The 15,897-nt window shown below is 44.8% G+C and overlaps 2 protein-coding genes across 4 annotated transcripts in view; both read right to left on the reverse strand.

Moving 5' to 3' along the window:
• Positions 1 to 9,799, reverse strand: part of TDRD7 (tudor domain containing 7) — a 60,669-nt gene extending 50,870 nt beyond the window's left edge. The window contains exon 1 of one of the 3 annotated variants that reach the window (XM_036260864.1): positions 9,628 to 9,799. The gene's annotated coding sequence lies outside the window, so the exon portion shown is untranslated. Of the gene's footprint in view, positions 1 to 9,105; positions 9,246 to 9,627 lie in introns of those variants that run through there. The other 2 variants (XM_036260865.1, XM_036260866.1) reach the window with 2 other exon arrangements.
• Positions 9,800 to 15,166: 5,367 nt separating this feature from the next.
• CCDC180 (coiled-coil domain containing 180) overlaps positions 15,167 to 15,897 on the reverse strand; it is a 58,349-nt gene continuing 57,618 nt past the window's right edge. Inside the window, exon 37 of the mRNA XM_036261767.1 lies at positions 15,167 to 15,298. Coding sequence (XP_036117660.1) covers positions 15,167 to 15,298 — 132 coding nt within the window. The remainder of the gene's footprint in view (positions 15,299 to 15,897) is intronic.

A 15,897-nucleotide genomic window follows, 5' to 3' on the forward strand; every position in this document is an offset into this window, starting at 1 on the left:
CTCACTGACATTCACAATTCCCTCACTGCTCACCACCTCCATGGTGGTCACCCTAGTCCACTCCACACCAACATCTCTTGCCTGGATCAGGGCAACTGCCTCCTAGCTGGTCTCTAGGCTTCCATTTCGCCTCCTAGAATCTATTCACATCACAACTCCAGTGATCCTTTCATATCATCAATCCTATCATGCCATTCCTCTGTTCAAAACTCTCCAAGGGCTCCCTGACTTACTCAGACAAAAGGCCAAAAGACAATCTGTGCCCACGCCACTTTTCTGACCTCAATTCCTCCTTCCCTTCTTTTCCCTCATTCCACTCCACCCAGGCCAGCCTCCTTGCTTGTCCTCGAACAGGCCCTAGATAGCTTCACATTAGAGCTTCTGTACTTGTGCCTGCCGTTCCCTCTGTGTGGTAAGTCCTTGCTCCAGGGGGGCCACACAATTCACTACCTCACCTTCAGGTATTTGTTCAAAAGTCACCTTCTCAGTAAGGCCTTCCCTGGCCACTCTATTCAAAATCAAAATTGTTATGCCAGCTGCTTAGTATTTCCTCCTCCCTTTCACTGCCTTAGTTTACTCCTTAGCACTTACCACCACCACCACCAAATACACATCTTTATTTAATCTGATCTTCTGTCTCCCCAGCTTGAGTGAAAACTCCATGAAAGTAGGGATTTGTAAGGTTTGGTCACTGCTGAATCCCTAGTGCCTAACCCACAAGAAGAGCTCAATAAATACTGAATGAATGAATAAGAAATTTTCCATTTACCTAACACCACTGCTTTTCTCTTCCACTCACTAATATATGTGCATGTGAACTATTAAAGGAATAATCTTTATTTTAAAAATTTTTGCAAATTTTAATGACTGTTACATACTGATTGAGACAGCCAAATGTGATACTAAGCTGTAGTTGAGAAGCATCAGGTAGGTTATTTCTGGGCCTTTCTACTCTGAGCCAGTGTTCTCATAGGCAGGCCCAGGCCAGGGCCACAGCATTACAGCAAGGAGTCCATGCGTCCCGGGGGGCAGTAAGCATAGCTTGAATATTGGTCTCACACCTATTTCTGTTTTCCAGTGTGCAGATATTATTGGGATTTTTTTTTTTTTTTAATCCTCACCCGAGGATACTTTTCTACTTAGCTTCAGATAGAGTGGGAGGGAGGGAGAGAGGAGAGAGAGAGAAACATCAATGTGAGAGAGACACATCAATTAGTTGCCTCCTGCATGACCCCGGCCAGGATCAGGGACCAAACCACAACCAAGGTATGTGCCCTTGACCGAAATCAAACCCGCAATTCTTTGGTCCATGGGCTGATGCTCTAACCACTGAGCAAAACCGGCCAGGGCAGGTTTCACAAACTTTTTTACAAAGCTAACAACAAAAAGGACCTTACACCCGAGAAGACTGCGAAGCAATGCTTGACCACATGGTTGCAATCCAAATTAAGGGTCCCTCTACTTGCCCCCTCTACCTTCTGGTTTTTTAAAAATATACCGTTTTCACGGAACACAATAATTCTCTATTTGCACACAACTTTTGGAAGGAAGGGAAGTCAGCCCCTTAGACTGTAATTACAACCGAGGATCTCAAAGCTGGTGAGAAGCAGTTAAGCACAGTAAAACCTAGAACGGCAAGTATGTTTGTATGTCTTGTTCAGATGTGTGTCTTGCGGTCACGGTTGTCAATTTCTTCTATTCTGGTTTGCAATTCCTACATCATCAATATAACTTTGGGCATTGAACAGAAAGAAGGGTACTACTACAGTTTTAAGAAAATCATTATCCATTTCTAATCTACTATATTGCTTCAAAATGCTCTAAGTTTAGTTAATTCCTTGGTTATCATGGCACATTTTGAGATTTCCTGAAGATGGTAATTACACTCAAAAACTTTTATTTTTTTTGCATTTATCTTTGGATAGAGTGGGAGGGAGAGAAGGAGGAATAGAGAGAGAGAAACATCGATGGGAGAGAGACATATCCACTGGTTGCCACTCACACGACCCTAACAGGGACCAGGGGAGAACTGTAACCACAGTAGTGCCCTTAGCGGGAACTGAACCTGGGCCTCTCTAGTTTGCAGGCTGATGCTCTAACTGCTGTGCCAAACTGGCTAGGGCTCAAGAACTTTTATAAAAGGCTTTATATATAAGAATATTTTCCTCTAACTATTAAAATCAAGTTTACCATCTTGGACATCATCTATTAGAAACAAAAAGGAAGCTTATCATGGGAATTTCAACTCTTAGTGTCTCAGTGGCAAACCTTAGGCATCCCTCCAAAAAATTAAGTTTGAAGTTTCTCTAAAGTGGCTTCCCAAATTTTTAAAGTTGCCAATTTGATCTTTCAAATCTCTCCCCGCTTATTTCTATTCTCTAAAAGTGCTGTGATAAATACAATTTAGAGTTGAAGATAATTCAACTTACTTTTATTTTGAGAATGTTATGCAAGCCCTGGTGGACCAGAGGTTAGACTAGGTTGGGAGAAATAAGGTTGTCCATGTCTGTTTTAGACCATAGGTTCTCAAGTAAAAATTCGTAAGAGTTTCCCTAGACAATGAAGGCTGAACAAGAATCCTAAACAGCAGAGCAAAGTGGAGGTGGGTCTGGAGAATTATTTTATCAGTTATTTTTTATTTAAAAAACTGACCAACATCAGCTAGCAAAGACCATGGTCAAGGAAGAAGAAACTGGCCACGACTTCCAGTCAAGATGGCAGCACAGGTAAATGTGGTATCATGTCCTCCCACAACCACACCAAAGTTACAACTAAACTACAGAAAAACCATCATTCAAAACTGCCTGAAATCAAGCTGAATAAAAACAACTATGAAATTAAAGAAGCAGCCACATAGAGACTGGTAGGAGGGGCGGGGGTGCGACGGGGTGGCCCACACCCATATGTGGCAGAAAAAAAATTAGAAGGATACTTCGGCTGGGAATGTCCTCCCTGAGGACTGAGGGGTCCCTGTCCCACACCAGGAGCCCAGCTCAGGGTTCCAGTGCCAGGAAGGGAAGTCCCCATAACTTCTGGCTGGAAAAACCAGCAGGAACTGAGGCTGAGGGGGCCCCAGGCAGCTCCTCTTAAATGGTCCGTGCACGACTTCCTCGGACTCACACCCTCCAAGCTCCAGCATGGGGGAGGCAGCTTGAAAGGCACCAGAGACATACGGGGAAGAACTGAGTTGTTTGGCATTGGAGCCAGGGCTGGAGAGGCGGTTATCAGAGGCCTTTGTTCCTTTGGTGAGCCCTTTCCTGGGATGGCAGACAGCTGCCATATTTAGGACTCCAGCAACTTAGCTCACACAGTTCACCCCACCCTGGTGATTCCCTGAGGCCTTGCCCCACCCAACTTTCAGGCCCACCCAAGCTGTTGCCAGTTGCTTTACCATAGGATTGGCCTGTCTTGGATCCTACTTCAGGTTTTTCTAAATTCCTTCAAACAAGCAGCATCTGGTCTCAGCTAGCTCCATACCTCTCGTTAAGTAATACATAGAAACAAACATAGGGAGGCAGCCAAAATGAGGAGACAAAGAAACAGGTTCCAATAGAAAGAACAGAACAAAACTTCAGGAAAAGAACTAAGCGAAATGGAGATAAGCAACCTAACAGATGCAGAGTTCAAAACACTACTTACAAGGATGCTCAATGAACTTAGTGAGAACCTCAGTGAACTTAGTGAGGACCTTAAGAGCATAAAAAAGGAATAGTCAGAAATGAAGGAGGCACTAACTGAAATAAAGAATAATTTACACAGATTCAATAGTAAAGTAGGTAAAGCCAAGAAGCAAACCATTGATTTGGAATACAAGGAAGCAAAAAACACCCAATCAGAACAGCAAAAAGAAAAAAGAATCCAAATAAATGAGGATAGTGAAAGGAGCAGCTGGGACAGCTTCAAGCATACCAATATTCGCATCTTGGGGATGCCAGAAGGAGAGGAGAGGGAACAAGAAATCGAAAACCTCTTTGAAATAATAATGGCAGAAAAATTCCCTAACTTGGTGAAGGAAACAGACATACAAGTCCAGGAAGCACAGAGAGACCCAAACAAGATGAATCCCAAGAGGCCCACACCAAGACACATCATCATCAAAATGCAAAAGGTTCAAGACAAAGAGAGAATTTTAAAAGCAGCAAAAGAAAAGCAGTTAGTTACCAAAAGGGAGTTCCCATAAGATTGTCAGCTGATTTCTCAAAAGAAACTTTGCAGGCCAGAAGGGAGTGGCAAGAAATATTCAGAGTGATGAAAAGCAAGAACCTACAACCAAGATTACTCTATCCTGCAAAACTGTCATTTAGAATCAATGACCATAGAAAGTGTTTCCCAGACAAGAAAAAGCTAAATGAGTTAATCACCAGCAAACCAGTATTATATGAAATGTTGAAGGGTCTTCTTGAAGAAAAAGATGAAAAATATGAATAAACAAAATGGCAATGAATACATATCTATTGACAATCAAATCTACAAACAAAATGAACACGCGGAACAGAAGCATTCTCATAGATACAGAGAACATTTTGTTGGTTGCCAGATGAGAGGGGGTTTGGGGAAATGGGTGAAGGGATTGAGAAGTACAAACTGGTTGTTAGACTGAGAAACCTCAAAGGAAAGGGGAGGGTGGGGAGTGGGACGAGATAAACCAAAGAACTTATATGCATATATGCATAACCAATGGACACAGACAACAGTGTGGGGAAAGGCAGGAGGGGGGCAGGAGTGGGGACGAGGGGGTCACTAGGGGAAAAATGAGGAACATCTGTAATACACTCAACAATAAAGATAAATTTAAAAACAAAAACAAAAACTGACCACAACAGATCACAACATATTGCACTTGATTTTCACTCCCTTCCTCTCACTCTTTTCCTCCTCCTGTCCTTGCCACTCTTTCTGAATGACCAGTGTCAAAAGTAGAGTTATATGTGCTTACCACAATAGTTGACTTTCAGTAGTTACTTAATTACATTTCCCTAGCCCTGGCCAGTTTGGCTCAACAGTTAGAGCATCACCCCAAGTATCAATGAGTCGAGGGTTTGATTCTGGTCAAGGGCACGTACCTGGGTTGCGGTTCCCCAGCCCTGGTCGGGTCGTGAGGGAAGCAACCAGTTGATGTGTCTCTCTCATGTCAATGTTCCTCTCTCCTCCTCCCTCCCACTCTATCTGATGATAAATGGAAATAAATATCCTCAGGTGAGGATTAAAAATAAATGAATGAATGAATGAATAAATAAATAAAATAAAAACATTTCCCTCAAAGTACGATGCAGATGCGAAATTACCTATGAATATACAAAATGGCTAAGAGGGCAACGATAAAAACATTGGTACATTGCAGAAATTTTTAGTATGGCATTAAATCTGAAACATCAGAATTTTCCCAGATTTTTTTACTTCTTTCATTAACATACTTGTGAACTGGCAAGCTTGGTAAGAAAGCCACTGGATCTCCTTCAAGATCTCTCACCTAACCAGTAGGCAAAAAGAGACTTACTGCTTTGGCAAACGGTCTCTCAGCAGATTCCCTGCCAGTCTACAACCCCACAATGTCTCCAGACCCTGCCTGGCTGAGGAAAGCAGCACAGGATGGTGGACTCAATCCCAGCAAGGGAGCTGAGAGATGTATGGGATTCTAGTGGGCACCCTCACACCATCCCCTCCAAACTCTTCAGTTTACAACTGAGGAAACTGAATTTACCCAGGGTGAATATTCCAGGTCTCACATATTTTTGTTGCCAGAACCACAAGATCCCAGGTCTTCTAGCTCTCAAACCTAGAGCTTCTTTTTGGACAGCCACTCCAAATGTCGAGTAGAGTGGCTTCTAAAAGCACCCCTGGGGTGTGCTCAGCAACTAGCCTTAAAGTGGCATGAAAGGGGGATCTGCCACATTCTCACGGAAGGGTGTGACATCCAAATCCAAAAAAATTTCCAACTGTTGAAAAATTTCAATGGTGGCAATTGATACCTTTTATCCTTTCATTCTGTCCCTTTTTTCTTTGCTACTCAATTAATCTGAGCACCCCAAAGTGTTGATGTGTACAAGAAGTGGGACAAAAAGTAGGAGAGAGTAATGATAACCTTTAGAAAAGCAAGATTTAAAATTTTAGTAGCGTAAAATAATTCTCACTTTCCAAACTGTACTTTGGAAATTCACAGCTTTTCTCTTTCACACACCTAAAAACGGTCCTGAGAAAAAGTCTTGTTCTAAAGAACCTGGTTTTGGTGTCCTCTAGATACATGCGTTTACCACCAACTGCTCCTCCCTGGCTCAGTCATTTGCATTTTATCTGCTTCCTGTTGCTTGAGTTTCCTCACTGTGCCCAAAGACCTTTAGCCAAGCTGGTCAGGCTCACTTATGCTTTCTCGTCTCTTACCTATTTACAAATGTACTATTTGGATCATCTTCCTCACTGCATTTTTCATGTCATAAATTTGAGTTGCAGAGTGGCACTAAACCCCCAAAATGAATCTGAAGAATCATTAGGGTAAATTGGAATCACCTTCTTTCGTTAGCTATTCAATTTTTAGTATCTCCTCAGGACACATACTTCTGACAACTGGATGCCCTTATCCTTGAAGACATAATTTTAGCAACAAGCAGGGCTCTAAAGACCAGAATGTCCGGGCTGAAAAGATTTTAAACATCAACCCAAACCCCTACTCTTACAAAACAATATACTGAGCCTAAGAGAGGGAAGGCTTCTGCCTAAGACCCTTCCACATGATTTCTCATCTAGCAACAGTTTAACATGTTATCTTTTCTCTCCATTTATAGTCTACTTGTTACCACCTGAATTACTCCTTTACCAACTCTTTTTAAAAGGAAAGTAATCAATGGCTCAGATGGTGACATACTTCCATAGAGTATCTTTAGGAAGCAGTCTTTTATTATTGTAATTTCAAACTCCATATTATGCATGCATGACTAACTTCACACTATGAATATATAAGCAAGGGTTTTCCATAAATCTATATTTGTACTAGAGATGACGAAGTAGTTTATTTAGCAGTGTGGGTCTTAATCCTATTTATGCTACTATTTAGCTGTGACCCCATGAGCAAGTCACTTCAGATCACTTTTTCATATGGAAGATAAGGACGATGACTCTCTACCTTCCTTGGAGTCCTCTGAGTTCTGAAATGGGATCCAAAGGTCTAATGGGAACCATGGGTTTGTTTCTTCTAACAAAGCTGCACGGCTAAAATACTGAGTTCACTTTTGGGGCCACACTGGGTAACAAATACTGATCAGAAGTTCTAATTAGAAAATATGCACATCTTTAGCTAAAAATGACAAAATAAATTACTTTTAAATAGCCTGTTTGAAAGAAAAAACTTCAAAGTAAAATTGGTCCAATGGGGCCTTGGCCAGTTTAGAGCGTCAACGGTTACAGCGTCGACCCGTGGACCAGAGAGTCCCAGGTTCGGTTTCTGCTAAGGGCATGTACCTCGGTTGCGGTTTGTCCCCAGCCCGAGTTGGGGTCGTATCGGTGGCATCCAGTCGATGTGTCTCTCTCACATGGATGTTTCTCTCTCTCTTTCCCTCTCTCTCTCTCCCGTTCTATCTGAAGATAAATACAAAAGTGTCTTCGGGTGAGGATAAAAAAAAAAAAATTGGTCCAATGGGAAAATAAAAAAAAGAAAGAAGCTTTTAAAAGCACAAAGTGGGAGTACAGGGTGGAGAAAGTAGGTTTTACATCAAGAAATAAAAACCAATTCACATAAATATGAAATTCGATTTTGTTCCACACCAGGGCATTTCTGTCCTTCCTGTGTTTGTCTGCTAACCCTGAAAGGGCCCAGAAGCAAAGCACTCACTCTATGTCAAATCTCAGTTCTTGAAAACAGCACTTGTTCAAACACAAATTAAGCTTTAGAGTTGGATTATAAAGCATTTTTTCTTTACATTCAAATTAAGTCTCCACCTAGGTTATATTGCACAGACAATTTAAAGTGAGGTCCTTCAAGGAGTTTAAATCCCTTGGTACAAAATACAATAGTTCATTCAGCCACATTCAACCAGTACACTTAAAAGGGCATTAGCAGGGATTACATTTCATTTCCAGTCTACAGAGAATGAAATCCAAAAGCACCACCAATCACTGCCCCACAGTCGCACTATGTTTAACTAGCAAAGAGGGAAGCTGTGTGCCACCAAAAGGCCCTGTACCAGGCACAGTAGATGTGGGTTCTAATCCAGCTGGCCCCAGGAGCAATTTCCTGCACCCGGCACAGTACTTTGCTCAATGAATGCCAGTGAGTGGAACTGCAAAAATCTCCACCGTGTGCTACTTCATATTACACAGAGAATTTCAAGATATGTTCCTGCTCCCAAGAAACTGAAATCCAATTATGTAAATTATGGGAAGTTTGGTGAGAGGGAGTTAACATTTCCTGACTAGTATAATAAACCAAAGAATTCACAGTAGTTATCTCATAAAATCCATGCAAACTAAGTTAAATATTTCCATTTGATACATAGAAAACCAGGCTCAAAGAAAGTATGTAATCAGTTCAAGATCACAGTAAGAGGAGAAGCCCAGGAGGTCTGCAAAGCGCCACACTAGTTGCTGTACACAACCCTACACATCAAGGCAGCCTCAAACCAAGGCAGCTCCGGATAAATTGGGGACTTGGGTCTAAGTTTCACTTTCTGTCATTAAGTCGTTGCTATCACTTGGCAGAATACTCTTCAATTTTTGTACTTGCACAATTAAGGTGGAGGTAAGATGACCTAGGTCAGTGGTCTGTTTTGTTTGTTTTGTTTAGTAGGACAGTTATCAGAATCTTTTTGGGCCAGAACTTTTTTCTACTATAGATATTTCCTTTTCCTGCTCAAATGATGGAAGTTATTTGGGAGCGATACCCTTGGTTATTAACGGAAATGTATTATACCCCTCAAGCGGATCAGAGCAGAAAAGTTGTGTGGGCTCCGAGCCTCCTCCCCTTAAGTCGAGGCTGAGATCCTGACCCTGCTGGATCCTGGTGAGAGTTAAGAGACAACTCGTTCACGGATTCGTGTTTCCCTCCCAGCTTGGAGCTCTGTACCCAGCCTGTGCTCACGGTTTGACGGAAGAGATGGTGTTTGCGTCCCGCATTACCTTGAGCGGCCTGCATGGGCGGGTCCACACAGAGACGTCTGTGCCCCTGTGGAACTCAAAGATCCTGCTGTAAAATACGGGCGTTCGTGCAGCCCGGGGCTCCGGTATCCCTGGTTCCGGCTGCGGCCGCGGCCGGTCCCGCCGGTGCCGGGAACACTTCCTGGTCAGCACCTCCCGCCGCCGGTGCCCGCCGCGCACGCCCCTGCCCTGCGCTCGCAGCGCGCCGCGGTCCGTCCGACTGCGGGCGAGCGCCCAGCGCGGCCGGGGGCCGGGGGCCGGGGGCCGGGGGAGGAGTCCCGCCAGAGATTTAAAACGCAGCGCTCTGGAACTCCAACTCCCCGGCGCCCTGCCCGTTTCCGGGGGTCGGGACCGCCGCATCCCCTGCGGCTGCAGCGAAAGGCCCGTCCGGGTCTCGCCCGGGCCGCTGTCCCGCTGGAGACACAGGTGCGCCGCGCTGGCCCCAGACCGTGTCCGACTTCGCCCGGCACCTGTCGCGCCCCCGGCGACAGGACCTGCGCTCACCTCGTTCCGGGGTCCCACGGCCGGTCCCCGCGCCGCTGGACCCAGCTCCCGCCGCCGTCTCCGCCAGGGCCACAGCCGCGGCCGCCGCCCACTTTCGGTTTCCTCGCACCGCCCGAGCTGCCGCTGCGGCTCGGGAATCACCTCAAGCCCCGGCCCCGCCCCGCTCCGCCCCGCCCCGAGCGCGCCGGCCTCGGCTGTGCGCACGCGCGGGCTCCCCGGCCTCGGCGGCCCACGCCGGCGTCCGCGCGTGGGGAGGGAAACCGACGCCGCCTAGCGTTTTCTGCGCGTGCCCACGCACGGGCCGAGGGCGAGGACGACTGCGGGGTGCGCTCAGGAGCGCCTCCTCCTGGGCAACGCAAGGTCGGGCGGGCCGCGAGGGCCGGGACCCAGCTGATCTCCCGGCGCTGAAGCGCGCCTGCTGTGGATCCTCCCAACAGACGTTTCATTCAAATTCTTGCTCGTTTAATTTTTATTCCGCTAGACAGCCGCTCGGTCCGCGCGTTTCTTTTAGGTCTTTTTCAAGCATCACCCTTTCAAGGAGCGTGGCCACACTTTCAAAAACGTCAATCTCCATCCCTCATGCTCCCTGTCTCTGAGCTTCTCTGCTTTCTCTCTCCTTAGCATACTAAATGTGCTTTATTATCTTTTCAAGTCTACTATCCCCTTCAACTTAAAGATCTATAAGCACAGGGATCCAAGTTGTGTTCCCTAGGGGAGTGACTGGCACATGATAAGGGTGATATAAATATCTGTCAATTTCATTCATTCAAAGTTATGCACACTTAATATGTATTCACTTATTTCTTCTGCACATACATTCTACCAGCATTTACTGGGCATATTGGTATATATCTCTCAAACCAACATATAACCCAGCAATTCCATTCCCAGAGTTTACCCAAGAAAAATGAAAGCATTTGTCCATCTGAAGACCTGAACAAGAATATGCATTGCAGCTTTGTTCATAATAGCTAAAAATGGAAACACACAGATGTCTATGAGAAGGTGAATGGACAAACAGTATAGGATACTGAACACCTGCTGTTAAATAACAAATTTTCATGGAGTGCCAGTAGTTAAGGCACAGGCCTGTGCCTGAGGAGCTAGTGAAAAGATCTAGTGGGATATGAAAAGGTAGATTAGAAGTAGATCATGGAAGGCCTGATAGCCATGCTGAGGAGTTTGGGCTTTTCCCCAAAGACAATGGGGAACTGTTCAAGGTCTTCCTTGAAGACTGCTCTCTTTTATATTCCCGCGTCTAGTCCCTAAGTCTGCCCAATGCCTCCCTGGCACCTCTATTTCAGTCTGTTTCAGAGCTCTCTCTCCCTTCTCTCCCCTCCAATCTGCTCCAAACACCGAAGTGGATTTAATAGACCTAAAATACAACCAGGCCCAATTTGGACTCTGCAGTACTCCTAACATCCTCTGGCTCCATATTTAAGATGGGAAAGATGTAAAAAGCTACTCCCCGTTGAAAGAGTACCAGTTAGAGTAGGAAATTAGAAAGAACTCCAGAGTCCAATATACAAAATAAATGATTAAAGCAAGTGAATTAATCCCAAATCGGAGCTCCTTTATCCCTGCAAAGGGGTCCTGTGTTTGGACTGTCCTGTAGATTAAGTAAAAAGATGCTCTGCAGCTCATTTTTTAAAAATCAGCTTTACTAATAAATATATATAAAAATTTAAACATACAGTTTGCTGACTTTTGACAAATGTATTCAATCAATGTGTCCACTGCCACAATCAAGATACAGAACTAGTTGATCATTCCTAAAAGTTGTGCCCTGCCCTGGCTCAATTGGTCAGGTGTGGTCCCATGCACTGAAAGGTTGCTGGTTCGATTCCTGGTCAGGGCACATGCCCAGGTTGCAGGCTCAATCCCCAGAAGGGGGTGGTGCAGGAAAGGAGCCAGTGGATGTTCTGCTTTCACAAGGATGTTTCTCTCTCCCTCTCCCTTCCTCTCTCTCTAAAAACCAATTAACAAATCTTAAGAAAAAGTTGTGCCCTTTTATACTTCATTTCCTCCCTCCTATCTCCAGCCCCTTGCAACCACTGATCTTATTTCTGTCACTGTTGCTTTGCCTTTTCTAGAATGTCATATAAATGAAATGATACAGCATGTAGTCTTTTGTGTCTGGCTTCTTTCATATAATGCTTTTGAGAGTCACCCATGTAGTTAAAAAAATCAGTGGCCTGTCCCTTTTTATTGCCGATTAGTATGCCATCATATGCATGGATATATCACAATTTGTTTGTCACATTTGATACACACTTGTGTTGTTTCAAGGTTGGGTATACATTATGAATAAAGCTTCTATAAACAATTGCATGCAGATCTTTGTGTGGTCCTATATTTTCTTGCTAAAAGACTTGGGCGTAGAATTGCTGGTTGTGGGGTAAGTACGTGTCTAACTTTATAAGAACTATCAAACTGTGTTCTAAAGTGGCTGCCTCATTTTGGACTCCCCTTCGCCCACACCCCCCAGCAACGTATGAGAGGTCCAGTTGTTCCAAGTCCTCTCTAGTACTGTATTGTCTGTCTTTTTAATTGTAGCCATTCTAGTGGATATATAGAGATATCACATTGAAGTTTGAATTTGTGTATTCCCATGACTGATATTGAGCATCTTTTCATGTATATTGACCCTCCATAGATGTTCTTGGGTAAAGTATCCATTGTAGGTAGATTTTTGACTAAGACATATGAGATGGTTCTCAGAAGTCCCTGGGTAGCTGACATAGTTAGAACAGGTTAGAAGCTGTGTTTATTTTCTTGGGGAATGGTCCAAGGCCCAGGGAGTTCAAGAATTAACCCCCATACCCTGAATGTAATTGGATTTCAGGAGAATCAAGGGACATTGGAGAGAGATGACACAAATTGGTTACTCTTTAAGCACGATCGTTTTTACCTTTTAGTGGGGAAAGAGGTCAGAATATGCAACACATAGATACACATAAATACAATATTGGGCCCATGATTTTCAGAGGTTTTGCACTCCCTGTCCATGATAACCTCTCTTAAAGTGCAAATCAAGGCCCGCATGTGAGAAAGCAAGGTGAATTTGTTGTCAGATTATCCTGGGCTGAGAAAGGTGGACATATTTCAAGTATGAAACCTCCATTGAAAGCTTTTCATGCATTTTTGTCCACACCTGGGGAGTCTGTTCAATTGGAGAGAGCCACATTGGACATAAATACCAAAACACCTGTACAAGGCAGACAGGACCATAACTATGGTTGAGTTAAATTTCTGACCCCTCCTCCCTTATCTCAGTTCAGAAAGCATTATTTATAATGCAAGGGAGATAGCAACCATGGTCCAAGAACCGATCTGTCTTTCACTTTGTTTTTGTCTCACCTGATGGATTTTTGTGGGTGCTTGCAAAACAGCCCAAGAAAGAGGCATTCATCCTCCCTCTCAGAGTCTCAGCTTTACAGCTGCCACAGGCAGCTTTACCAATGTCTCTTCCCCACTCCAAACTTTAGAGAGACCTTGGGTTGCTCTCAGTTTGCTTCCCACTGAATTCATCTTTTTCTTCTATATATTGTCTTCAAAAAGGAAACCAAAGCCCAAACTCTCCTTTCTATCACCATATGTACCACCAGATGAGCCTCAGGGACTTGCTTGTAGCATCATTCAGTGTGTTGAGTTATTCTTGTCCTGGGAAACCTTCCCTGAAGGCCCCACCTGAAAGTGGTCCCTCCTTTAGCTGAGCTCCTAGAACCTCTGATGTGTTGCTCACACATGTTTACAGTGGAGGAGAATGTAGGAGGTGAGTCCATGTCTCACCTCCTTTGTGAACAACTTGAAGAGTTTAGATTTTATTAATATTTTTTTCTCTGAGTTATTTAATCACAAATAATTTTAGCAATAATCATTTTAACTCCTTTTTGAAGCTAAACAACGACACGTTCGAAGTTGTATATGTGGATGAAACCCAGCCTCACTGGTACTTGTTGCTTACACAAGGCCAGGAAAAACAGATCCCTGACAAAAGGGATATTTGGACAGATCTACTTTTGGTTAATTGTTAAACATCACAATCACTCCCTCTTCCATCAACTATTGCCTCACAAACAAATGCAGAGAAATTTCTAGACTATTGCATTCGTTTTAACTGAGTAAGGAGAAAAACAAAACAAGACAACAAACAAAAGGGAGAGGTTGCCAGAGCCCTGCTCAAATCCAGGCTGTGGTACAGCTAAGGCTCTGCTGACCAAGCAAAACTCCCTAATCTGCCCACAAAGGCCTCCAGGGTGAGTCAGCTGAAAGGGGCTAATCCCTAGGAGAGACTGATCTCTAAAACTGTAGAGGCCACACAGCTGCACGGCACTGGAAAACAGGGCTTAACAAAAACTGAAAGCGGTATAGAGAAAGGTCACAGAAGCGCAGGGGAGGGTCTTGGCGGTCTGGGATCGCCTCTGCCCCCTCTCGAGTTGTGGGTCATTTACACAGCTCAGCGTTGAACAAGGTCCAATATTAGGCTGATTCCAAGGATGGAGATATTGAGTTGTCAGCTGGCTAAGGGCCCAGTTGTGGGGTCAGGCATGGAGGTGGGGTAATTAATACTTTAAGCAAGGTGACCAACTACAACATTACTGATTCCATAACAGCCAATCAACTAGCTGGCACAAAATTTATACTGTGCTAGATGCTGGGGTGAGGAAAGGAAAAGGCGGTGGGAGGAAACCACAGTAGGTAGAGAGGAGCCTACCTCATGAGTCATTAAAAGAGAGAGAGCATGTGAGAAATGTAAACTGATGCAAAGTCAAATGCCAACCATGGAAAAGAAACAGGAGTGTATGGTGTCGAGATAGGAATGTGAGCAGCCTGTCCAAGTGACATAGAAAGCTACTGACAAGTGAGACCTGGCACGGTTAGGCCACTTAGCAACTGAAGAAGAGAAAGTTGACAAGGAAGACAGCAGGAAGGAGGTTTCCAGACAGAATGATATGAGGCTCGTGGGATTAAAGAGGCCCTCAGGAAAATTAAAGAGGCCTGGAAGATTTTTTTCCAAAACCTGTCATTTGGTCAGGCACGTTACCAGGCGGAGAGGTACCCAGTTGACACTGGATCAGTTCTTTGTTGATTCTAGATATCAATGCATGGTTGCAATTATAACCCACATTTTGTTAAATGTAAAATACAATTTTTTTTTTCTTTCATTTTCCAAGCGAATGCATCAAGCATGACTTTTGGAAATTATTTCCTATGGAGTACTGGTCTCTGTTTTAAGTGACCTATTCCTGTTTCCCACCATCCCTGCTAATCACGTGAAACTCTTCCTTTCACCTTAGTCTTCCTCATTGGAACTGATGCCCACATGGGCAGGGACCATATCACAGCCTGGTCACTTATGAAGCTACAGTGCTGGGCACAGATCAGGGATGGACGATGGATGGATGCATGGATGGATAGATGAGTGGATGGACACATGGATGCATGGGTGGACAGACAGATGGATGGGCAGAGAGCTGGACAGAGAGATTGAGGAGTCCATACAAAAGGAGCCTTTATTTGGGAAAAATTGAGGGTGTCACTGGTACAGGCCCTTGATGGTATCCACAGACCTCTTCCAGCAGTCCTTCCAGCGCTGGGCCTCCTTCATCTGCGCTGTGTTGTCGTCCTGGATTTTCTTCAGCTCCTCTTCAAACAAGGCTAAATATTTCTAGGAGCAAGGCAGCAGGAGGAGGCCACATGAGGAGGGGATTCTGGACTCTGTGCCCCAGAGGAACACTGCAAACTGCTGGCAGGTAGCTTTTACCCGCCCCAGGCATTGGCAAGAGTTCCACAAGTCATTTCTTATGTATCTGCCCAACAACCAATCAGGCAGGTCTGATTGTTTTCCTTGTTTTATAGACGGAGAAACGGAGGCTCAGACGGCACCTTGCCTGGGGTCGCCCAGCCAGAAAGAGGCTAAGCAGGACTAAGACCCCAGTCTACTAGACCGTGGACTCTGCACTTCTTCCTGACTGCTACCCGACACCGTAACCTCCCTGGAGTGTGGGGGTCCTGGCTTCCTCAGAAGGCTGGGCCCTCCAGGCTTCAAGCCCTCGCTGAACTCAGCAGGTGGAGCTATTCCCTCTGCCTGGGGCTTGGCACGGTGGCTGGGTAAGGGACAGCCCTGGTACTGTAGGCTTTCCCAATACCAGGGTCAGCGTATCTCCTGGCAGGAAAAGGATTCTCTCTGGGCACCGGGACCAAAGGTCCACACATTTTCAGAGCTGAGAGTTCCCACAGGTGGCATCTGAGTGCAGCCTCTTCTTC

The sequence above is a fragment of the Molossus molossus genome, unplaced genomic scaffold (assembly GCF_014108415.1).
Source record: "Molossus molossus isolate mMolMol1 unplaced genomic scaffold, mMolMol1.p scaffold_m16_p_14, whole genome shotgun sequence".
Lineage (NCBI taxonomy): Eukaryota > Metazoa > Chordata > Mammalia > Chiroptera > Molossidae > Molossus > Molossus molossus.